The sequence below is a fragment of the Balaenoptera ricei genome, chromosome 17 (assembly GCF_028023285.1).
Source record: "Balaenoptera ricei isolate mBalRic1 chromosome 17, mBalRic1.hap2, whole genome shotgun sequence".
Taxonomy (NCBI): Eukaryota; Metazoa; Chordata; class Mammalia; order Artiodactyla; family Balaenopteridae; genus Balaenoptera; species Balaenoptera ricei.
Window position 1 is genome coordinate 65,268,433 of NC_082655.1, and position 26,488 is coordinate 65,294,920.

Below are 26,488 nucleotides of genomic sequence, written 5' to 3' on the forward strand. Positions count from 1 at the left end.
ACTGCCAAAAAAACAACAACAAAAAAAATCAGAGAGGATGTGCTCTGAATCTTGATTCGTTTATGCCTTTAAATGTCATCTCACCTCCTAGTGCCTGCCTTTTCATCATCTGTTTAAAAAAGGAATAATATTTACCTTATAGGATTGTTGTAATTTCTTAATATAATGTTTAAGGAGTATTTGACACAGTGTAAGAAGTAAACCCTTCCCTCTTTCCCTCTTATTCACAGTTTAGTAAGACAAGAAATTAATGTATATGCAACTCAAAAGAAACAGAATGGTAATTATTGAAAGAAAATTGTGTGTACAGTTGACCTTTGAATAACATGGGTTTGAACTATATGGGCCCACTTATACACGGATTTTCTTTTTTCAATAAACATAGTACCTGTATTTTCATTTTACAGATCTTTAAGTGTGGGGAAGAGTTTGTGTTCGATTAGCGATCACAATATGTGAAATCAAAAGAACTAGGGTTTGAGTTCTGATTCTACGCTAACTGGTTCAGCTTTCTGCCCTCAGGTGAGCCACTTAAAGATTCTTTTGTTTTTGAGGCAGAGATAGCAGGATGCATTGACTGCACAGGAGTCGGGGCCCCTGATCCCCATGTTGTTCAAGGGTCAACTGTACAGAAAACCGAAAAGAATATACACATAGAATTAAAAAGGGTTTAGCAAGATGTCTGCATATAAGATCAATAAACAAAACTCAATAGTATTTCTGTACATTAGCAACAGTTAAAATATTTAATTAAAATAGTCGAAAGATAATATTTACAATAGTAACAAAATATATAACATTCTTAGGGACAAATCCAGCAAATGCAGTCAAGATCTGTATGTAGTAAATTATAAAGCTTTACTATATACATGCGTGTGTGCATGCCCATATACAAGTTATAAGAATATATATACATAAGACAATCTAAATAAAGAAATATGCTTTTTGTTCACGTAGAGGAAGACAATATAATTGTGTCAGCTCTCTCCAAAATTGTCTACTAGGACTTCCCTGGTGGCGCAGTGGTTAAGAATCCGCCTGCCAATGCAGGGGACACGGGTTCGAGCCCTGGAGCTGCAGAACAACTAAGCCCATGCACCACAACTACTGAGCCTGCGCTCTAGAGCCCACGAGCCACAACTACTGAGCCTGCGTGCTGCAACTACTGAAGCCTGTGAACCTAGAGCCCGTGCTCCGCAACAAGAGAAGCCACCGCAGTGAGAAGCCTGCGCACCACAACGAAGAGTAGCTCCCCGCTCGCTGCAACCAGAGAAAGCCTGTGCACGACAACGAAGACCCAACGCAGCCAAAAATAAAATTAATTAATTAATTTAAAAAAACAAAAAAAGAAGACTGTCTACTATTTATTTATTTATTTATTTATTTATGGCTGTGTTGGGTCTTCGTTTCTGTGCGAGGGCTTTCTCTAGTTGCGGCAAGCGGGGGTCACTCTTCATCGCGGTGCGCGGGCCTCTCACTATCGCGGCCTCTCTTGCTGCGGAGCACAGGCTCCAGACGCGCAGGCTCAGTTAATTGTGGCTCACGGGCCCAGTTGCTCCGCGGCATGTGGGATCTTCCCAGACCAGGGCTCGAACCCGTGTCCCCTGTATTGGCAGGCAGATTCTCGACCACTGTGCCACCATGGAAGCCCCTGTCTACTATTACAATGTAATTTTAAATCAAAATTTCAACAGTGTTCTTTGTAGAATTTAACAAGATTATTCTAAAATTATGTATTAGGAGAGTTAGTCCATCATGGGCCCTGAGCATCCCTTCAGTTCTTGCTGAATGCACAACAAGGCTTACTCATTTCCTGATACTAAACAGTTTCTGCAGTTAGTCAGGCACCAAAATAGGTCAAGGGAACCACAGTCTGACCACCATGTAACTAACTCTCTCCTGGGGAAGGCAACTGGATTATTTGCTACATTTTGCTTGCTGCTTACTCACAAAGTGCCCTTAGCCCCAGGTTCCTCCTTGCAGTACAACCTACTGCCTGGGCCCACTGCACTGTCTTTGGGACCTGGCGAGGGGAACCAGCACAACTACGCTGATGCCATATGCTATTGCCATCTGTTGTGCTGTAATAAACCGTCTGGTTCTGACCCAAGTCTTGTTGTCCACTTTTGGCACCTATGGAGTGGTAGCAGCTTCACTGCTTGCAATCTTCTATAAAGTGGTTTTCTTCCCCCTCACAATATGGAAGACCAAAACACCAAGAATACTCAAGATACTCCTAAAGAATAACAGAAAGAGGAAGGAAAATGCCCTATCACACACTGAGTTATTACTAAACTACAGTAATTGAGACAATATGGTATCAGTGCAGGAACAGATCATATGTGTTGCAACTAAGGCAGTAATTAAAGGAAAATTTATAGCATTAAATGCACATATTAGAAAAACTCGCAACTCATATACAAAGGGGGAAAAAGGTTGATGTCAGACTGTCCACAGCAGCACTCATAAAGTCAGAAAATAATGGAGCAAAATCTGCAAAGTTGTGAGGAAAAGTATTTCCAAAGAATACTACATTTAGCCAAAGTTTTTGTGCTAATCTCACCCATTACAGCTGAAATCAATCAGTAGTCTAAAGTTGAAATTTATAGTTATAGAGGCAAACTGACCCAACCTATCAAAGCAATTCATATTATTTATTCTTCATTTTGGAGGAATCACATGGTTTACTGATATATATCTTATGAAACAGCATTTATGTGAAGTTCATTGAATCCTTCAGTTTCACCTTCAAAAAATTAAATGTAAATATATTTTAAAGTACATATGTAACCTCATCACATTTTTATAAATTTTTATTTGCTTTGATTCTATCTATTCTTCCACTGAGGCAGTCTATCTATCTTAGCATTTAAGGACATGGGCTCTGAAGTCAGAAATGTCTGATTTCAAATTCTGGCTCTGGTTCTGTTCATGACCTGTGTGACCAAGGGCTTTTTATACTTAACCTCTTTTTGTCTCAGCTTCCTCATCTGTAAAATGGGAATGATTAAAAAAAAAAAAAAGTACTGATCCAGATTGTTTTGAGGATTGAGTTTATAGATAAAAATCTTTTAACTCAAATATTAATCATTTCACTGAATGCCGGTGAGACTTTTCTGCATAGAAAGAATTTAAGTGATTTTTTTTCTTTCAATTTTTCTGAATTACTTGATTTTTTAAAAGTACATAGCAATTTTACAAAACTGAAAAAAAATTGTTTTTAAAAGATGTCTAAAAAAATTTTTTTAAATGTTTAGCATGAACGAAATAAATATCCTCTATTAGGAAAAAGAGGATACCTAGGTAACATTTAAGCAAATTGGACTTTTTTGGAATGTATATGTATGTATTACTAACATCTAACAAAAAGTCAAGAAATGTACTAAAACTCACATGATCTTCTAGGTTCAATATCCATAGTCACTGTCAAGCCACTCTACAATGTGATTACGGTCTTCATTGGTTCAATTACTGATCAGCTAGAGTATAAAAAAGTGTATGCTTCCATTTCTTTGAACTTTGTATTATGAAATTAAAAGTCCAGGAAAATCCCCAAATTATTTTACTTTAGAATTATGATTCCCAGCCATTTTGCAGCTAGGAACTCCACCAACATGAAGCAAATATTTCTTTGAGTTTAACTTTACCATCTTTAAAGTGAGGACAATGATAATACCTACAGATGTAAATGTTTTAGAGCTGTAATTTACAAATACTAGCTAACAGTGGCCCTATCATCAGCCATCAGCTATGAATAAATTTATTCAATTAATATTTACTTCAGGCATACTATGTACCTGGAATCAAGTTGGTACATCTATTATTTTTATATTGATCGGTAAGTATTTAGATTTGGATCAATAAGGTTTAAAAATCCTTGCATTAGAACATAGTACAGGTTCAATAAACATTTTTTGAATGAATATATACCAAGGAGGAACTTACAATTATATTATAATTGAAAATAATTATGGACTGCTTTTAAGATTTTTTTTTGGTTATTGTTGCTTGTTTTTTAAACCTAGCAATGCCTTTTATAAGGATAATAAATTCTAAATGCAATGAGGAATAAATTCTAAATGCAATCTGCAATGCCAGAGTCTATACATAGTCAATCCTCATTATATTCATGGATTCTGGTATTTGCAAATTCACCTACCTGCTGAAAGTTGTAACAAAAATCAAAACTTGCAGTGCTTTTGTGGACACCGGTGGACATGCACAGAGTGGCAAAATATTTGAGTTCATGTTCCCAGCTGAGGTTAAACAAGGTGAAGCTCTACTTTCTTATTTTAGCTTCCAGGCTAGAAATAATTGTTCTTTTTACGGTCTATTCAGTGCCGTATTTTTGTGCTTTTTTGGGGGTAATTCTGCTGTTTAAAATTTTCGCCAAGTGTATTGTGGAAGTGCTGTCTAGTGTTCCTGAGTGCAAGAAGGCTATGTATGACGTTCCTTACAGAGAAAAATATGTGGTTAGGTAAGCTTCATTCAGGCATGAGTTACAGTGTTGTTGGCCTGGGTTCAATGTTAATGAATCAACAATGTATATTAAATAAGGTTTCTTTAAACAGAAACAGGGACTTCCGTGGCGGTCCAGTGGTTAAGACTCCGTGCTTCCACTGTGGGGGGCACGGGTTCCATCCCTGGTCAGGGAACTAAGATCCCACATGCCACATGGTGCGGCCTAAATAAATAAACAGAAACACATGAAACAAGGTTATGTATTGAATAGTTGACCAAAATGTTGTAACCAGGGGCTCAAAAGAACCTAACCCTGTATTCCCCTGTAATCATTCAGTAGTCACTAAGTGTTCACAATGACCTTATAGAACATTACTGTAAATAACAAGAACCAACTGTAACTTTCTAAATTAAGCACCACCTCTAATTAACCCTTTGAAATCGTAACATTTAATCCCTTCGTGCTTTAGTTTTCTGATGTGTGTTTGTGTGTTGTGGGGTGCGGTCAAGGGCTGGATCGCTTTCAAGGACGTTTTGATTCTCCACTCCAAAAACTGTAATAAGTGTACTTACTTTGAAGAGTTTCCACTCTTTCCTCTTTCTTATTAACATCTTGTTGTCGATTTCCATGTTTCAACTTAGATAAGAAGAGATTTTTGTGAGACCTAAATGAAACACAAAAGCTTGTGATTTGTTCTGCAAAGACTAGGAAAGCTATAGAAAAAGGTAGATGATTTGTCTCAATCTCTATCTAGAACCTGCTTCTACTTTGGTCTGTTTCCCTTTGGTGCTCTCCTTGCACTAATGCCCCATCTTAATCTTTAGCCTCTTAAGATTTTTCTTCTTCAGACTTCCCTCTCTCCCATTTATTTTCTCCATCTCATCTACTCAGAAACCAAGATTCTTTTCGCATTCCAATTAGAGAAATTCCAAAATTCCTTTATACATGATGGTAGATATCACTTGATTATCTTCATAGATTCCAAAAAGGGCTTTCTGGAAAGGTAAGACTGTTTGGAAATACAGGATGTGGCAGAATTTTTTGACAACCTGCAATGTTCACATTATTCCAATTTACAAAGCAACAAACTAAAATGAAAAAAAAAAAGTTCAACTAAGCTTAGGCAGCTATTTTATCACCACCTAAAATCTATACTTTGACCCCTATAAGTGCTCTATGCAACCTACTAATGCTTTCCCGCCCTCCCCAAACTTTCTATTGTGCTCTCTGCAATGCCAGTCGCAACTTCTTAGCCTGTCTAAAGTCTAGCTCTCCCCTGGGAACAATATTTCTCTCCTTTGTGGCCTCCTCAAGTAGAGATTAGCTTCATCTTCCGCAAACCACAGGGTCCGAGAGGTGGGTCTCTATACTTTCCATTTCCTAATGGATGCCACCTTCAGGATCCTGCTTCCACAGAAACCTTAGCCTTTGAGGATTCATGCCACTGAGGTGTATCGCTATCTACCATTCTCCATAATCTTTCACTAGCCTTCCAAGCACCTCCCATGATTCGCAGATTTTTCTCTACCCCCGAGTGCTGCCATCACCATGAATTATTTCTGTGCTTTCATGGATAACCCAGAGAACAAACTGGCCCCTCAACTCATCTCCAGCAACCTCCTCCACACCAAGCCAGCCACCCCCTCCCACGGTTCCATTTAGCGTCCCAACTGCTCTACACCATGAAATCATTCACGCAGACGTTCTGCTCTCTGAACATGTTACATTGTCTGTTATAGCATTTCTAATAGATTAAACAGTTCTTTAAGTAATTTCATAAAATCGGAATTTGGGGCATTCATCAGAAATGTAAGCTCCATCCCCTTCCTGCCCCAGCATCACACCCTTGTTTCTGACAGAATAAGAGTTTACTAATTATTTGCTTTAACTTCAAGTACTCCCTCCACGTGCACTCCTTGTAGAAATAATGTGAAACAACCCAGGATCCCAAGAGGCAGGTCTCCATAGTTTGGCATTTCAAGACCCATCAGGGTCTTAAGTATCTGTGGAGGTAAGTAGGACCCTGCGATAATTCTTCAAACCATACCATTTGCGTGGCAGTTATTATAACCTACCTAGGTTTGCATGAATTGCTTCAAAGATTTTAAACACAGAGAAAAAAAATGTCAGTTTACTTCACCTCAATAAGGATACTGTATCCCCTGAGGATTCAGTTACCGCAGACTGTTTGTCACTAACACTTTAAAAGAAGAAAACATTTGTAAGAATGTAAACAAGAGAAACTTTTCATCAGGATTGTACTTTCCACATAATCAAGCCATTTTTCAACTTATAAAAAGTATCTCTGGAAAGAAACTCTGGTAAAATTAAGACCTTTACAGTCCATTACAACATGGCTAATTTTTGCCCAGGTGTGCTTACCAGAGACATTAAATCAATGTCTTCCCCAAACATAAGTTCAGCAGAGTTGAGCTGTAACTGAGCATTCACAATGTCACTCTTTCAAAAACTCTCTCATGGATCTTTATTTCTATGAATTCAAGTTTAATTTCTTATCCTCCCCAGCAGTCTCCAACTGGACTTTTTAATAAAATTCCTCCCCTCTGCTGTAGTTAAAATTAGCTCCGACAAACACAGCATGACCATCTACAGCTCGATGCCTTCACTGGAACTCTTCCTGTCTCCTGAAATGACATTTCTTCTTCCATCCACCTGTAAAAACCTTAACCATCCTTCAAGGTCCGGCTCCATGTTCACACTTTCTTGAAGCTGTCCCTCAAACTCCTTCAGCATTTAAGTCTATCTTTAAACTTTAACAACAAATTATGTTATGTCTGCTACTGTTTCTGTTTCAAGTCTGTAATTCTTATTGCCTCAAATAGTTTATAAGCTTTACCAGAACAAAATATTTCATCTAGTATTGACAGCATGAGGGTTTCATCTTTCCTAGCATTTGTCTGACCTTGAGATCACACTTCTGTTTCTATCCTTGCTTTACTTACGTCTTATTCATTCTTGCCTTGAAACTGGTGAATTTGACTCCCAGGATGGTTTTGATATTTGCTTGATTCTTACCTTTACCATGTCTCTAGTTTTTGGTTTTTCTCCCTATGTCTAGTGCACTACAAGATGTAATACATGTCTGGTAATGAACTAGGCACCAAGGATTCAAAGCTATTTAAGAACCTCAAAAAAACTCTCCATCTAGTGAGATACAGACAGGTAAACAGATATGTTATTCTCGAAGATAAGTCCTCCTATTGAGGTACGACTTGGTGCTGTGGGAGCACAGAAGTGACAACTCTGCTCAGAGCTCAGCAAGACTTCTTATAGGTGACCTTTGAGCTAGACCTTGAATGGCAAATAAGAGCTTACCTTGACTAGAAAGAAGGAAATCCAAAATTGAAGCAAGAGTCAAGGCATGAAAGAACTTGTAATATTTGAAGATCAAGTTGTGTAGCTAGAAAGTGCCATGGATGTGGGCAGGGAGGGGTTAATGCTTAGGGATAAGGTGTATATGAGGGAAAAACAAACTAACAAAAACCCCAGAAAGGGGCTATATACGGCTTTGTAAGCCATGCAGTAAAATCTAATTCATCAAGTAGGAAACAGAAAGCCAACAGAGGTTATTAAGCTGGGAAGTGAGTTAAACATTTATTTTTATGGGAAGCTAACCCTGGAAGTCACATCAAGAATGGATTTGTGTGGCACAAAGCTAAGTAATGATCTAGGATATAAATGATAAGAATGGATTAGAGAGGCATTTCTGATATGGAATTCGTAACACTTGGGGAGATAACCAACTGGATGTGTGAGGTAAAGGAGGAGAGTTAGGGTACAGAGAGACAGATGAGAACATCAAGAGCTCTGTTTTACACACTGAACTGTGTTTGTGTCTAGGAGGGCATTTGAAATAAGTGGATAGTACTACATTAGGAGAATACATAGGAAACGTGTTCATTATACGCAAGAATCATGGTAAGTTCTAATCTTATTTTACTTTAAAGCAGTATTACAGTAGGCAGGAAGGCTGGGCCACAGAATGCATTGGGTCTTGGTATTACTAAACTTTGATTTCCTAAACAAAATGAAATAACTGAGCCAATAAAAATGAAATCTCTACTTCTCAAAATGGGTCTTAGGAAAAACCCAATGAGCAATAAGACTTCAATAGAGCCCTTGGGAAGATGAAGCAGTGAGGAATAGACCACGCTCTGATAGGCAGGGACAAAAAGAACAGTAAGACTGAGCTCAGTCCTGAGGTGTGACCAATGCCATGTCCATCCCACTCGGACTCCAATCCCCACCTCTCAATAAGTAGTTAAGATGGGGACTTACAGCACTTAAGTCATGGTCCCAAGAAAAGAGTAATATTACATCCACTGCCAGATACATCCATCCAGAGACCAGAAGGATTTGACTATTTGGCCTTGGTTTAAGGGTGGATGAAGAGGAGGAATGGACCATAGATTCAATAGAAAAGATCATTATAATGGTAGAGTTTATCTTCTTCAGTAGGGTTAGTTTCTAAAGCAAAAGGTAAAAGCCAATTCTGTAAAAATTACCCTTGAAAATCCCTAAGGAAGAAATAATTTTAGAAACTGAACTCTTGTCTCTCAACTTGTAGGACTGACACAGCCTGTTTCCCTCCCGCGTTGGAGCAAATCACTATTTCTGCACTTGCGCACCAGATGAAGCACTTAGCCTACCCTTAGAGAAGATAAACAATATTTTAACATATTAGAATAACCCTCAGTACAACAGTCACATGAGGGCATGTAGGATTTGAGAACTAAGGGGCACAGATGACTCAGGCTTTCAACCTCAACACTGTTCTAGAGTTCATGTTCCCTGAGAATGATAAATGTTATTACTCACACTAGCTACACAGTGCTATTTTCTCTCTACTTTTGCTTAGCATATGTAACAGGATATGCGTAAGCCCTAACTCTACAGCACTCCCAAACATCCAAATGTTAGCCATCAGTGAAGCAATATACCTACTACTCGATAATCATTTTTATTAACAATGGTTCGCTAGCATCACTTTTACATAGGTATTGCATTCATAAGACAAAAAATATACTAATGAATTTACAAACCTTTTTCCTATATCCAAATTAGCTTCAGCTTCCAATTCAATATCATTACTATTAGGTTTATCTTGAGAAGCTGTTGTTCTTGATCTTTTACTTTCCACTACTTTTGCTGCTGCCTTAAAGAGGGGGTTACGGGAGACGAAGGGATGCATTAAGACATTTAAAACAAGTAACATTTAATTAAGCCTTCTTGTTCTTTGACAGTCATAACCCAAGTGTCTCATCACAGGTCAATAAAGGGCAGTGCTTTGTTATTTTCCCCAGTAGCTATGATATCACCATCAGCAACCTGCTTGGTTTATAAGCATTATGGAGAAGGGCTTTCCTTGCAAATGTACGTGATACAGACAATGCTCTCTAGACAGGGTTAAGATAACAGGTTACTTTAAAAAAAAGTTTTAAAGATTCTATGTATTTTAAAATAAAACTATCTCAAATTAATCAATGCTCTAGTATAACATATTAAGTTAAAACTTTCTGAGGCTAAGACAGGAGAAAATGTTATAAAAAAAATTTTAATGACCCTTCTTCAGTCCAACTTGACTTTTCCCAGAAATATGCTAAAAATTTCATTTAAATTTAATTAAACTATTTCTTTTCACTTATTTCTTATGATAAGTTTTCCCCTCAACTTTCTATTTTGAAAAATTTCCCCAACTTTTACTTTGAAAAGCTGTAAAAATACTACAAAGATCACCAATAAACCCTTTAGATTCACTAATTATAACATTTCACCACATTCTTCTACAAAATCACTAAATAAAATTCTGATTAGTTTTTAAGAATTTCTATTTCAAGTATTCTCCTTTACTGTAACAATTACTCTTAAGTCTGTTTAGAATCTCTCTGAAATATGCATACCTTCATTAGAAAGGTTGATGATTTTTCATTTAACACATAATTCACATAACTCTTAATTTTCTCCATCATGTGGTTGTAGCTGAAGTGTTGAAAAAAGGAATGGAATGTATCTTTCTGAGAGATTATCATAAGCAATTTCCTTTTTAAAGGCTAAAGAAAACAGAAGAAACTTATTAGCACATAAATCACAAATAAAATACTAGAAATTATGTCATATTATTTAACTGAAAAAAATCACTTTATAAACAAAAACTCAAGAGGTTTTAAAAATGCTCCCGTTTTAAATGCCCACCAATATATTTTTTGACTTAAAAAAAAATTTAATATTTTACATATGCAAAAGGATTAAAAAACCTTATGGGGCTTCCCTGGTGGCGCAGTGGTTGGGAATCTGCCTGCCAATGCAGGGGACACGGGTTCGAGCCCTGGTCTGGGAAGATCCCACATGCCGCGGAGTGACTGGGCCCGTGAGCCACAACTGCTGAGCCTGCGCGTCTGGAGCCTGCGCTCCGCAACAAGAGAGGCCGCGATACTGAGAGGCCCGCGCACCGCGATGAGGAGTAGCCCCCGCTTGCCGCAACTGGAGAAAGCCCTCGCACAGAAACGAAGACCCAACATAGCAACCAATCAATCAATTAAATAAATAAATCTTTAAAAAAAAAAAAAAAAAAAAAAAAATTATGAACCTAAATATCCATTACCAAGTTTAAGAAATAAATCATTATCTGTATAATACAAGCCTTATTTACTCTACCATAATCTGATGGCACCCTTCCCCCACCCTGGCCTTCCTCTTCTCAAGGTAACCATTATCCTGAATTTAGAACTTTAGCATATCCATGCATTCCTTTACACTTGCACTACATATGTATGCATCCATAAACAATATATATAGCATTGTTTAGCATGGTTTTAACTTTATACCAATGGTGCTATAGTATGTGTATTTTGAAACTTTCTATATTTTGCTCAACTCTATGACATCCATGTTGATTTGATATTTATAGAATTACTAGTTACTTTCACTGCTGTACAGTATTCCATTGATCAAAAATACCATTTAGGGGCTTCCCTGGTGGCACAGAGGTTAAGAATCCGCCTGCCAATGCAGGGGACACGGGTTCAAGCCCTGGTCCAGGAAGATCCCACATGCCGCGGAGCAACTAAACCCGTGCGCCACAACTACTGAGCCTGCGCTCTAGAGCCCACAAGCCACAACGACTGAGCCCATGTGCCACAACTACTGAAGCCCGCACGCCTAGAGCCCGTGCTCCGCAACAGGAGAAGCCACCGCAATGAGAAGCCCGTGCACCGTGACAAAGAGTGGCCCCCCATCGCCGCAACTGGAGAGAGCCCGCGCACAGCAATGAAGACCCAACGCAGTCATAAATAAATAAATAAATAAATAAAAATAAATTTTAAAAAATATATACCATTTATTCACCTTTCCCTCCAGCCTGTTGAAAGCATTTAGGTTATTTTCTATTACCACAACGCTATTAAACATTTTCCTACATGTCTTCTTGGGCATAGTACAAGTTTTTCTTAGACAATAGTTCTTTCAATGCTGGTTGCACAATACAGCTATAAAGCTTTTAAAAAAAATTCCACTTCTCAAGCTCTATCCCAGAACAATTGTCACAGTAGGGCCTAGTTTTCTTTTTTCAGTTTTTATTTTTTTAATAAAGCTTCATGGTTTTAAAAGCATGCAGTGAAAGTAAAAACAGTTACTCTAGGGTATTTATAGAGAAGTGCAATTGCTGGAATGCATGCTTACTGATTTTGTTAAAACGCTCTCCAAAGCTTAAGCACCAATTTACCCTTCTGAGAGGAAGGTATAGCACTCTTATCATTTCTCCACATTTTGAGCCAACTGTTGGTATGCTAAGACATTTTTAATCATTGCCAATCAGAAGTATAGGAAATGCTATTTCAATATATTACTTGGTATTAACCTGATTACGAATATTAGTGAGGTTAACACTTTCTCTCTTAGGCTTACTGGCCATAAAGTTTCCTCTTCTGTGAAGTACAAGCAGAGTGGAATTTTCAGTAGTCTCACAGTGCTAAGGCAAAAAAGCAAGGGCAGGAAACCCAATAAACGTACCAGGCTTCCAGCTGAAATCTCAGGAGGGTTACACCGTAGGAACAGGGGCAAATTAGAGCTAGAATAAGCCTTACTAAAGGCTCAGTCCTTCAATGGATTAAGGTGATTCCCTCTCCCCCAAACCATCATGTGAAAAGGTACTCAACTTCATTAATCATCAAAGAAACAGAAATTAAAACCCAATGCGATAGCACTACATATGTGCCAGAATGACTATAATGAAAACCACATACATATAAGGTCTGTGAAGCAACTGGAACTCTCCCACACTACTGTTGGAATTGATAATAACTACTTTGGAAAACTCTGGCAGTATCTACTAAAACCGAGTATGTGTGTATCCTACAACCCACCAATTCTATTCCTAAGTATATACCCAATAGAAACACATATACTTTTTCTACAAAAGACATGTAAAGGAATGTAATGGCCAAAATATGGAAATAACTCAAATATCCATCCACAGTAGAATGGATAAATTGTAGTATATTCCTACAATGGAGCAATGAGAATGAACAAACGATTGTTATAAGCAACACCATGTAGCTCTCTTACAAATATAAACTTGCTATATGATTCCGTTATATAAAGTTCAGAAATAAGTAAGACTAATCTTGGATGTTAAAGTCTGGAGAGCGGTTACCCTTGAGAAGGTGGGAAGGATAGGGCCTGGAGGGTGCTGGTGATGTTGTTTCTTGATCTAGAAGTTCTCCACACAAGTGTGTTCCTTTTGTGAAAATACACCTACTTATACACTTATGATACATGTACTCTACTAAAGGTATGCTATTGTTCAATAACGAGTTCACTAAAAACTGTATAAAACTACATTTCTTTGAATAAGCTTAATTTGCTCTCATAACTTTGCTTTTAATACTGATAAATTAACTTCTATTGACCTTAACATTACACATACACACAAAAACTAGTGATAACATAAGAAACCTCCAGAAAAATAAGCAAGTTATAATGCATTCCCTACACCTGCACTGCTCAATATGGTAGCCACTAGCCACACAAGGCTACTCAGCCCTAGAAAGGTGTAAGCCCTGAATTTAGCCTTAAGTGTAAAATACACCCTAGATTTCAAAGACTTAGTACAGTTCTACCTTGGTATCCATATGGGATTGGCTCCAGGACTCCCCTCGGGTACCAAAATCCAAGGATGCTCAAGTCCCTTATATAAAATGGTGTAGTATTTGCATATAACCTACACATTGCCTCACATATACTTTAAATCATATCTAGATTATTTATAATACCTAATACAATGTAAATGCTATGTAAATAGTTGCCAGTTTGTGACAAATTCAAGTTTTGCTTTTTGAAACTTTCTGGAATTTTTTCCCCCTAAATATTTTCCATCTGCAGTTGGTTGAATCCCCAGATATGGAACCCAGGATACAGAGGGCTGACTGTACAAAAAAGGGAGTGCAAAATATCTCACCAATACTTTTTACATTGATTGTTAAAAAGAATAATGTTTTTGGATATACTGGGTTAAATAAAGTGCTACTAAAATTAGTTTTACTTGTTTCTTTTTACTTGTTTAACGTGGCTACTAGAAAATTTAAAATCACATACGGTACTGGCATTATATTTCTGTTGGACTATACTGTTTAAAAGAGAAAGCATTTCTTTTCTCCTCCAATGTTCTTTCAATTTTCCTTATTCCATATAAAGGGCTCCAAACTTCTGATTCTAATTTAAATAATTACCGTATAAGAATTTGGGTCACCAAATATTCTTTCAAAGACTTCCTCTGCTTCCTTAAAATTTCCATTTTCCATGCAAACAGCTATAGCCTAAAAGATAGGATGACAAATACATACCTTAGATTGCTTTTTAAAATATCTAATTGTTGTTTAATATTGAAATAACTCAGGTAAGTCTAAACTACTTCATTTAAAATATTCTTATGTAGCTTAATAATTTTGATTTGATAAATGATATTAAAGGCAGGAATTAATAAATAGATCAGGAGCTACATTATATATATTGAGGACCCACCTAAATAGTAATTTTGAGCGAAAGGGAAGTGAGAGAAGAGGTGGATGGATGGTGTTTGTGATGATTAGGATATATAAAAGCTGCTACTTAGGATCCCAGGAAAATCTCTAATAGAAACTCAGGAAGCCAGACGCTTTTGAATAATCATTTTATAAACTGGCCTTTTTGATACCATATGTGGTAAGATATAGGACCACCATTACCATCTGGGTAGGTCTGTAAACTAGGGAAAGCTATTTAACCTCTTGGTGCCTCAGTTTCTTTACACCAATGTAAAATGGTGAAAATAACAGTACCTATTTCATAGGGTAGTTGTGAGGATTAAAGAGTTATATATAAAAGTGCTTAGAACAGTATCTGGCAAACAGTAAGCAATATATTATTACACATTTGCTATGTATTTTATGGTAACCCGTTCAACTTTACTACTATATTTAGCAAAGGCCTGCTTCCCCTAGAACTCCAAAAGATTGGGATAACATGACAAATCCCTTTGCCCTGGGTTGAAATTCTTAAAAGCAGCAGTCATTTTTCTGCCCATTCTCTTCAGGTCTTAATTCTAATTGACAGTCACCACACCGTCAATAATTAATTCCGGAGAAGGTGGGACACCACCTGGATTTTCTCCTACCCTAACATGAAAATTTTTTTAAAAACTAGGAAAAGTTTATTTAAGTATGAAATTCCTGAGTACATACTTTGCCTGTAAGCAAAACATATTTTCCCTGCTATTATATCTTTGAATGACTTTCTTTGGTTTCTCACTCTTTAATAGGCTACTCCTACTAAAATTTTCTCTACATAGTTAAAATTTGACATTCTCTTAATCGCAAAAACCCATTCATTTCTTATTATTTGATAATCTTTAGGGACTTCTCTAGTGGTCCAGTGGTTAAGACTCCACGTGTCCACTGCAGGGGGAGCGGGTTCGATCCCTGGTCAGGGAACTAAGATCCCACATGCCATGTGGCGTGGCCAAAAAAATATTTTAAAAAAATAAAAATAAAAGGTAATCTTTAAATGGGAGAGCATAAACCACTGGTTTTTGAAAGTTGTTTAGTAATCTTTAAATAGATTTGGCATATTTTCCAACCTGGGGGCAATATGCACTTAGGTAGAAAACATTAAGTCCCAGCTCTTAGACCTCATGTCAAGACTATAAATCATAGGTCAAATTTCTAAAGAGAATGATTATATTAAATTTTACTACAGGTTTACCGTCCAACTTCTATTAAGTGGCTCTTAGTTTCTGTAGATGTTGTTTTTATTTTCTAGCAAAATAATAATAATAAACACAAAGTAATACTCATACCTGAATTTTAATTAAATTCTGTATTTCTTCATGAAGCTTGTCATGTTCCTTTTCAATTGACGCCCAAATCATCAGGGCTGATTCCAAGGGTGTAATTCGTTCATCACTTTCAAACTGTGCATCTTTTAAAACCAAAATAAAAATAAGTAACTTAGAAAGCCATGAAGAACTTTACTTTGTTAATTTTTTAAAAATTCATTTCTTTAAATATTGACTGAGTGTATACTATGTGCCAGGCACTGCTCTCGTATATACCAGTTTAGGGAAGATTTTTCAGTTAATTTCCTCATTAAAATCACCTTAAAAAAAAAAAAAAACAGAAAAGGCTATATATGAGTCCACAAAACACCTGAAGATTTTCTCCACTAAAATACTGATTTTAAGAGCTGAAATAAACTATATTTTATATAAGATGTCACAGTAACAGAATTCTTAAATGGTTTATAAGTCTAACTGCAGTATAACAAACTTCAGTGAGATAGAGCATGAAATTAGTTTATTGTGAAATTTGATTTTCGCATATACTACTTGAAATCCTTGTTATATATTTTGTAGATATTTGAAACAGGATCAGTCAAGAACTTATCTCTCTACCAACAATATTCCAATCACCAAGGCTTAAAAACCTAAGGAGGGACTTCCCTGGTGGCGCAGTGGTTAAGAATCCACCTGCCAACGCAGGGGACACGGGTTCGAGCCCTGGTCTGGGAAGATCCCACATGCCGCGGAGCAACTAAGCCTGTGCACCACAACTACTGAGCCTGCGCTCTAGAGCCTGCAAGCCACAACTACTGAGCCCACGCACCACAACTACTGAGCCCGTGTGCCACAACTACTGAAGCCCACACGCCTAGAGCCCGAGCTCGCAATGAGAAGCCCGCTCGCCGCAACAAAGAGTAGCCCCTGCTCGCCGCAACTAGAGAAAGCCCGCGCGCAGCAACGAAGACCCAACGCAGCCAAAATAAATAAATAAATTTATTAAAAAAAAAAACCTAAGGAGTCATCGTTTTACTCCTTCCTCTTTCTCATCACCATATACAATCTGTTGCGATACTGTATAGTGGTTTTAAAAACTTTGGAGTTTATTCCAAACTCTATCATGTACTACCTGTGTGGTGTTGAAAAAGTTATTTTGCCTTTCTAAGCCTCAGTTTTCTCACTATAAAATGCTGTAAATAAATACTATGTGAATATTTAATAAGATAATATTTGTACTACTGTTAAACTTTCTTAAAACAGAATTTATCAGCTTATTCTTACCAAAGACTCACAGTGGCTGGTAACTACTTAGCAAATTACACACAAACATCTCCATTTGAAATTCAGGGTCACGTGTAGCTGAAAATCCAATACATAAACTAAAATGAAGTTTTAAATGCTGCCTCTCTTGAAATATAGTGATTCTTGATTACTGACCCCGGCCTATTATATCTAAGATGCACCCCGGTGAATTTCAAGATTAAACCATGGGGTCACACACAAAACAGGGATCTTTTTTTTCCCACCCTTGTTTTGGGAGAAAAGGTTGTTGGAAGGGAAAATAAGAATATAATGAACAACTGCTATACGTGAAGCCCAGCCAGGCACTTCTTGAACATCCTGTCACATTCAATTTACCAGACAGCTCTGTGAACCATGTTAGCTTATGGTCTACATCGGCCCGTTTTCTTCCTCCGCCACCAGCCCAGCCTACACGTCTGCTCTGCCTCTAGCCCTAATCCACTGACTGTCCGGCTCCAACTCACCCCCACAACACAGCACGCCACATGAGCCAGAGCTGGATGAGTGCGGGCTCCCAGAGCGGTCCTAATAGGGTGGGATTTCCTGCCACACAGTCTGTTTACAAGTCAACAGTTCAGTGCGATTACTGCCCACCACTGGACACTGCCGGGAAAGCATTTTGTAAATTGTAAAAACCAACATAAGTATGGAATTATTTGCGTCAAAAGGTCCTTTAAATAACCATGCTGTAAATATGAGCCATGACTGATAAACTGAACCCGGCCTGGCCATTACAATCTAAAATAAACTATGAGGACAAGGGAGAGAGATAATTAGAGATATAAAATCATATTCCCTTATTAAGTAAGTGCTGAAATCAAGCTCAAATAAGAGGTTTCAAGTATCATAGTTGCCAGTTAGAAACAGAGTATGTATGATAGTAATAAGAGTCACCACAAAGTTACCATAGTCCAATTTAGTGATGTCTTTAAGACAGAGTACACGGAGCATGGTCCCCCAACAGCAACATCAGAATCACCTGGGAACTTACTAGAAATGTAAACTCCAGGGCCCCTCACTCACCCTACTGAATCAGAAACTCATGATGGAGAAGGGGACTCACCATTCTGTTCCTTAACAAGTTCTCTAATAACTCTGAAGCAAGCTAAAATTTGAGAACCATCACTCTAAGAAGATAGGGATTATATTTCTTTTACTAGCTTTAAATATGTCTGTGTAGAGATGTACATGCCAAACACACGTGAGCAAACTCTCAAAAACAAAGGACTACTCCCATCTGTTTCTTCTCATTGTCTCCCCTTTAGACATAGATTGAAATATGTCCAATATAAGATAAAAACATATTTACCAAGGGTTTTTCCGGCTGCAATTCTTGTCAAAAATTGACATATGTATATAGTTCTCAGTTGATAAGCTGTTAGACTGGACAATCCATGAATAATAGCTGAAAGTGAAGAAAGTGAAGAAAGTGAATTTTATTAAAACATCAAAACAAAACTCCAAACTTGACCCGGCAGTGCCTCTGTGTGGTTTGCGGAGAAATAAGTTACAAATATCACCCAAAGATTATCATAAATTTAGAGTGTATGCTTTATTTATAGACAATTTTTAGGAAATAAGAACAAAAAAGAATAACAATGAAGACTTTTCCTTCAAAATAAAACTGATGTTTCACAGGCAGAATAATAAATCTTGAAAACTACGTACTTTCACAGGTAGCAATCTAAACTAATGAAAAGGGAGATTTAGATCCAAACTGTAAAATGTGTCAAATCATTACCTGGAAACTTACTTTATACCTTAAAATGCCTAATATTATAGGAAATATATTATTTCTGTCAAGGTTTCAGTTATGCGAGAGTCTGTTCAATTTACAAAGCTTTATTTTAAAAACATTTATTAATGTTAATCTCCCCAATATTTGAACACCCACCCAGATGTTATGCTAGGTAGTAAGAACATACAACACTGAGTAAACCATAATCCTGGTTTTCACTGAATTTTCCATGTAGCAATAAAAGACAAAGATTAAATTAACCAGCAAACCAAAAAACAGTCCTGCAGCTCAGCTGCTAAGCAGATGAAACAAATAAATACATTTATTTGTATTTATTTCCTCAATTTTAATATGCCATAACCTTATGCTACACCAGAGATTATCTAGACAAATATAGTCATAATATAATTAAATAGGATTTAAAAAGAGCACAAAATTTACATAAAATTTAAACACAACTTATTCCACATGGGCTGAACATCTACTGCTGGCCAGTGGTAGGGACTGAGGTCTGAATAATAAGATAGCCAGTCCCTGCTCCTCAGGAAGGGTTTAGTCTGAGAAGGCACGAATTAAACAAAAAGTTATGCAAGAGACTAATTAAAATTTTAATGTGTCATAAAGGGTAAGTATGGTATAGGAGCAAAACAGAAGAAAGACCTAATCTATTCTAGGGAAGAAAGTCAGATCTTTTCTGTCTTCATTTCCCTCCGTATTTAGTCTACGTATCCAATGACTACAGATACCCTACACACCACTGCCCTTCTGCTCTTTGTACCTATTAGGCATAAAACAAAACAAAAACAATGAAAACCTACCCTGGTTGAACCTGGCTCTCTGCTTTTTCCACACCTGTAACCAAACACTACATTAGGGAGGATCTAATGACCAGCAACAGTAACAACTATATTTAAGCACTTAACTATAATACCAGGCACTACTCTAAGCACTTAGCAGTGGTTCTCAACTAGGGGTGATTTTGTCCCCTAGGAGACAGGTGGCAATGTCAGGAGACAGTTTTGATTGTCACGAGTGGGAGGGGTGCTACTGGCACCTAGTGGCTGAGGTCAAGGATCCTGCAATGCACGGGAGAACCTCCACCTCATTCCCCCTCCACCCTCAAGCATACACAGAATAAAGAATCATGTGGTGCAAAATGTCAACAGGCTGAGGTTGGGAAACCTTGCTTTATACATATCAGTTCATCTGCTTCTCTCAACAGCCCTTTGAGGTAGATGCCATTATTACTACCATTTTACAGATGAGGAAATTGTGGTACCATGGGAACTGGTGGTACCAAGTCGTTGCCTCAAGTCTTATGGCTATAAACCAGCAGAGCCAGGAATCAAACTCAGACAATTTACTATGGAGTCCATGCTCTTAATTACAATTCTACACTGCTTCCCACAGTGGAAATAGGTTAGGAATATCAGTCTGGAAAAGGCATTATCTGAGATAAGTGAGGTGGGAGAATAATTCTGAGTTGGAATGAAAGAGCTAAGAATTTTCTAGGCAGCATCAGAGTTGTATATGCTTACAATCTTGAAAAGCATAGTAAATGAAATTCTATAAGAGATAAAAGGGAGTCCTTTTAGTCAAAAATGGAATACTGAGACAATATTATGTTCACAGTTTGCATATCTGTTTTAGCAATGCAACCTGAAAAAGTTTTACTCTTTCTGGGTTTCTGTGCCTTTAACCTTCAAATAATGGAGATGACCTAGATTATTCCTTGGGTCTTGGGCTAGAACCTTACAAGGTCCTTTTTTTTTTTTTTTTTTTAAATAAACTTTATTTTTTAGAATGGTTTTAAATATACATAATGTAGTGAAGAAAGATAGTAAAGAGGTCCAATATACCCTCCACCCAGTTTCCGCTGTTATTAGCATCTTGCTTTAGTATTACATGTTACATTAATTAACCAATATTGATACATTAGTAACTAAAGTCCATGCTTTATTCAGATTTCCTTAGTTTTTACTTAATGTCCTTTTTCTGCTGCAAGATCCCAACCAGGGCACCACATGACATTTAGTCATCACGTCTCTTTGGGCATCTCTTGGCTATAACAGTTTCTCAGACTTTCCCTGGTTTTGATGACCTTGACAATTTTGAGGTATTTTGTACAATGTACCTCTCTACTGGGATTTGTCTGATATTTTTCTCATGACGAGACTAGGGTTATGGGGTTTGGGGAGGAGGATCACAGCGGTAAAGTTCCATTTTCATCACACTGCACCAAGCGTACATGCTACTAGCTATCACTGCTGATGCTGACCTTGATTGCCTAGGTGAGCCAGTGTTTGCCAGCTTTCTCTCCTTTCTCCCCCTTTCTATACTGTGCTCCTCACAGCCCACACTTAAGGAGTGGGGAGTTATGCTCTACCTCCTTGAGGACAGAGTAGCTACATGAATTACCTGGAATTCTGCGTCGGAGATTTGTCTCTTCTTCCATTTGTATATTTATTCCACCATTTATTTACATCAGTATGAACTTTATGGATATTTATTTTGTATTTTGGGTTATAATCCAACACTACAGTTGACCTTTGAACAATGCCAAGGTTAGGGGTGCTGACCCTCTGAGCGGGTGAAAATCCCAGTGTCGGCCCTCTGTATTCCCGGTTTAACCAACCACAGATTGCGCAGTACTGTATTATTTACTACTGAGAAAAAAATTGGCTTATAAGTGGACAGGTGCAGTTCACACCTGTGTTGTTTAAGGGTCAACTGTATTTTCTTGCTCGAGTTACTTCAGCTTTGGCCACTGGGAGCCCTTGCGGTTGGCTCCCGTGTCCCTTTGTATTCCCATAATTGTGGGGTTTTTTTTGTTTCTTTGGGGGTTTAGTTTTGCTTTGTTTTTAGCACTTTCTTACTTTCTGTTACAAGATGCTCCAGGCTCAACTTGTATATTTCCTGTCTCAGTCCCAGACTCAGGCCATTTCTCTGGAGAATGGTATTGCAAACCAAGACTTGAGTGCTAGGTGTACCCCTTGCTGCTAGAGTTACATTGCTTCTACACGCTTTCATCTGACAGAACAAGGAAACACATGAGTATATCCTGACCTGTGTCTATATACGTGTAATATGCATAGATATTTCTATATGCTATAAACAGGAGTTCATACTGATGTCTCCAATTCAAATTCATTACCACATAGATAATTTTAGCCCCCTCCCCAAAGAGGACTTTTTAATAATGCTAATTATTAAATGAACTGGCTTCATTCCAGGATTTAACACCCTAATTAATGTTAATTAACCATGGCTCTAGTGTTATCTGTGATACGGAGGAAAGCTGCTTGAATTGGAAGATAAGGCATGCGTCTGGTACAACCCTTTAACCTATCAATGCTTTAGGTTGTTTAACTAGTTCACTCCTCTATAAACTGAGATTACTTGCCTAACTCACGGGATAACCGTGAAGCTGAAATGTACCAATACGGTTTTCTGAGGTATTTGATTTCCTATTAAATACTATCTTGGGGGGCTTCCCTGGTGGCGCAGTGGTTGAGAATCTGCCTGCCAATGCAGGGGACACGGGTTCGAGCCCTGGTCTGGGAAGATCCCACGTGCCGCGGAGCAACTAGGCCCGTGCGCCACAATTACTGAGCCTCCGCGTCTGGAGCCTGTGCTCCCCAACAGGAGAGGCCGCGATAGTGAGAGGCCCGCGCACCGCGATGAAGAGTGGCCCCCGCTTGCCGCAACTGGAGAAAGCCCTCGCACAGAAACGAAGACCCAACACAGCCATAAATAAATAAATAAATAAATAAAAATTAAAAAAAAAAAAAGCAACAGTCTTAAAAAAAAAAAAATACTATCTTGGGGTTGCGTTCGGCTGCAATAAGTAGACGGCCAACTCATATAAATACTACCAGAGCATCGGCTTCCCTGGTGGCGCAGTGGTTAAGAATCTGCCTCCCAATGCAGGGGACATGGGTTCGAGCCCTGGTCCGGGAAGATCCCACAATGCCGCGGAACAACTAAGCCTGCTCACCACAACTACTGAGCCCGTGTGCCACAACTACTGAAGCCCGTGTGCCTAGAGCCCGTGCTCCCCAACAAGAGAAGCCACCACAATGAGAAGCCTGCACACCACAACGAAGAGTAGCCCCCGCTCGCTGCAACCAGAGAAAAGCCCACGTGCAGCAACGAAGACCCAACGCAGCCAAAAATAAATAAATAAATAAAATAAAATAACTTAAAAAAAAAATACCAGAGCATCTTTCGGTTATCATTCAAAAAGCCAGCTAGCAAGGCCTCTGTCCATCGCTTACAGGCTGTCTTGTGTAGGTGGTAGATTTCCTTGTCAGTTACTTTTATTCTGAAGCCTACACGGAGCCAGCGGGCTAAACGAGGTTTAGATAGCTCCCAAAGTAATAGAAAACACTGATGCCTAGGTCACAGTGACTTGCTAAATAAATGCCTTTACAGGAGTATCTCAGCCGAAAAAAGCAAGAAACACAAGCGCCACAGGCGACAAAAGGAACTGGACACTGGATTAGGTGCAGTTTTGTTCATTTTAACTCACTTAACCCTCTATCAACTCTAATGAATCTGAGCAAAACTGAGGAGCTGAGAGGAGGCGGATGCGGGATCCGAAGCAACGTTCAACTCTGAGCCGGGGGCCCTCCGCTCGGGCGCCGCAGCAGCCCGATCCCCGACCCCCTGGGGGACAGCGCCGCAAACCAGGCCTCGGCAGCCCGCCGCGGTTCCCGCCCCCGGCCCGGGCGCGCCCCGCACTCACCCTCGGCGCTGTCGCGGGTGCGGTGGAAGTCGTCCGAGCGGCCGTCACGGAAGGCCCGGCAAAGAGACAGGCAGAGGAAATCGAGCATCCAGCCGGCAGCTACCGCCTCGGCCTCAGCCACCAGGCCCGCGTCCTCCTCCTCCTCAGAGTCCCCCAAATGCACCTGGCACTCGAGCAGTTCCTGGCACTCAAACTGCTCCTGAGCATCTCTCGCCGTTTCCGCCATCCGCTCCTCCGGGGAACCCGCATCCTCCCCGTCAGCAAGCCCTCGCGGGCTCGGAGCCGCTGAGGCGATATTCTCCGCCATATTACACTCTGGCGCGGCTTCAGTCTTTTCCTGCGCGGAACGACGATTGGCTTGCGCCGCGCGGGGCGGAGCCTCGGGGGGCGGAGCTTCCGCCCGCGGGAAACCACCAATCACACACCACCGGGATGGGCGAGCGGCTCGAACCTGGCTTCTGATTGGCCGAAATCTGCTCCCGCCTCTGGATGTTGAATTCCCCGCCACCCAGGGGTGCCGTTTTGTTGGTAAACTGGACAAATTCTGGCTGGATGCGGAGAGAGAATAGGAGGTCGGGGAGCGGGGGAGCTGCTTTATCCTCGTGCTAAAATGCAACACTGACTAGAACAACAACACGGTTAGTTAAAATGGAAAAACATTTTACCCTCAGTGTGCTTCAAAAATGAGATAGGTGATTAAAACTTGTCACTATTTTTCGAGCGTAACACTTTAGATCCTGGTATTCACTTAACAGTTACTATGCGATCACGAACCAGAACTCTTCCAACAGACTTAGATCCGTGCTTCTCCAATCTTAACGGGCATCAGAATAAGCCCCGAGGCTTGGTAAAAACACGGATTGCCGGGCTCCACCCCCAGAGTTTTTGTTCTGTAAATCTGGATTGGGATCCTTGAATTTGCAAGTGATAAGTTCGCAGGTCATTGATAATGAGGCTGCTTGTCTGGGGACCAAATTTTGCGAATTATCGCTCTAGGAAGAGTATATTATTATGGGAATGAATTTTATTCAGGGCCTGAAATAGACTATAGCATTCAGCTTTACAACAATAAGTGAATACTTATTTTGAATTTTCAAACTTACCTTTGAGCACAAGAGGGCGTTGGGGGAAGGGGGTCTGGCTATGTTCTATTTCTCTATGTGGGTGATAGTTACATCAGTGTGGTCCTTTATGATAATTCATTGAACATGATATATGCACTTTTCAGTATATGGGTTATAACTGAATAAAAAGTTTCCTTTAAAAATCTTTCTGTTTATAACACATCCAACATTATCAAAGCCTTTATGTTTTAATTTTACACATTTATTATTGCCTTAAGGCCGGAGTTGAAACGTTGAGTCCTTAAAGCACCATATTATAGCCGTTAAGAATACCTAGGTTGGGGACCTTCCCTGGTGGCACAGTGATTAAGAATCCGCCTGCCAATGCAGGGCACACGGGTTCGAGCCCTGGTCCGGGAAGATCCCACATGCCCCGGAGCAGCTAAGCCCTTGCACTACTGAAGCCCGCGTGCCCTGGAGCCTGCGTTCCGCAACTACTGAGCCTTTATGCTGCAACGGCCCTAGAGCTCCCAGCAACAAGAGAAGGCCCCACAGATGAGAAGACAGCGCACCGCAGTGAAGAGCAGCCCCTGCTCGCCGCAACTAGAGATAGCCCGCGTGCAGTAAGGAAGACCCAACGAAGCCAAAAATAAATGAATAATATTTGCTCCCTTTAGGTTTAAAAAAAAAAAAAAAGAATACCTAGGTTGGAATGTCCCCTACCATTTACCCACTAGCTGTGTGATTTTGGATTAATTATGCCTCAGTTTTCTTTTCTGTTTAGTGGGTATACTAATACCATCATCATAGGCTTGTTGAAAAGATGAAAGGGATTGATAAATGTAAAGAGTTTAGAAGCAAGCCAGGTACTAGGTAAGTGCTCTATAACATTAGCTGGAAAAGCAGGACATTTATGCTACTGGGAAAGAGGGTGATGAGTCAGAAGGAATTGTTCCTTCAGACTCTAATGGTCCCATGGAAAGTAAGTCCTATTTGCAAACCATACGGAGGAATAGGTCTAAGGGAATAAAGGATAAGGTACATTATGAACTTAGTAAACAAACCCCAGGTTTCCAAACTGAATTTTTTTTTGTCATGCAAGGTTCTGAGATGGGGCCTTCTTCCTCTCCTCCAAGCCTCCTCCTCTTCCTCCCAGCAGGGAGTTAACGGTTATTCTTAGTGTATCAACCAATTTATTCAAAGCCACAAAGCAAAGATAGTGTATTTTCCTGTGGAGTCAATTTACTGAAAGATTCAGGGAAGTGAAACATTTTTTATACTTAAAGCAATGATGTATAATGAAGTGGAATGAAAAATGTATAATTTTGATTAGGATTTAATCATAATCTTCAACAAAATTTCAGTTTGGGGCTACTTCCAGCCACATACTGCATTCTCTGTCCTCTTTCCTTACTGGTATTTCACTGAAGAAAAATTAAGAAGCACTGGCATCACAACATTGTAAATCAACTATACTTCAATAAAATAAATTTTTTTAAAAAAAGGAAGAAAGAAAAAAAAGCACTGGCCTAATAGGGTAGGTAAAAAAGTTATTTTAAAATCTTATCCCAACAGAAAATCAATAATATAATCTTATTGGATTGCAGGCCAGAAAACAGACCTGGAGGAGGAGGTATCTCATAAATTAATTTTTTAAACCTGCCCATCAGGATGGAGGATAGATTTATTCTTCTGAAATCATACTTTAACATCGCTATGATCAGAAAACTCAGCTGTGATAGTGTAAAATAGTAAAATAAAACTTATAATCCACAAAGTCCCAGTAACACTTTAGCCATATATATATATATTTTTTTTAAGGTTTATTTATTATTTATTTTTGGCT

The 26,488-nt window shown here is 39.0% G+C and overlaps 1 protein-coding gene across 3 annotated transcripts in view; it reads right to left on the reverse strand.

The window, feature by feature from the left end:
* Positions 1 to 23,901, reverse strand: part of TERF1 (telomeric repeat binding factor 1) — a 37,500-nt gene extending 13,599 nt beyond the window's left edge. For 2 of the 3 annotated variants that reach the window (XM_059901712.1, XM_059901715.1), the window contains exons 1-8: positions 23,579 to 23,901; positions 18,403 to 18,498; positions 15,813 to 15,934; positions 14,209 to 14,295; positions 10,384 to 10,533; positions 9,526 to 9,638; positions 6,603 to 6,662; positions 5,035 to 5,126 (exon numbers count right to left, since the gene is read on the reverse strand). In XM_059901712.1, the coding sequence (XP_059757695.1) occupies positions 5,035 to 5,126; positions 6,603 to 6,662; positions 9,526 to 9,638; positions 10,384 to 10,533; positions 14,209 to 14,295; positions 15,813 to 15,934; positions 18,403 to 18,498; positions 23,579 to 23,885 (1,027 nt within the window). In that variant the 5' untranslated portion in view covers positions 23,886 to 23,901. The remainder of the gene's footprint in view (positions 1 to 5,034; positions 5,127 to 6,602; positions 6,663 to 9,525; positions 9,639 to 10,383; positions 10,534 to 14,208; positions 14,296 to 15,812; positions 15,935 to 18,402; positions 18,499 to 23,578) is intronic. The other variant, XM_059901714.1, reaches the window with a different exon arrangement.
* Between the last annotated feature and the right edge of the window lie 2,587 nt (positions 23,902 to 26,488).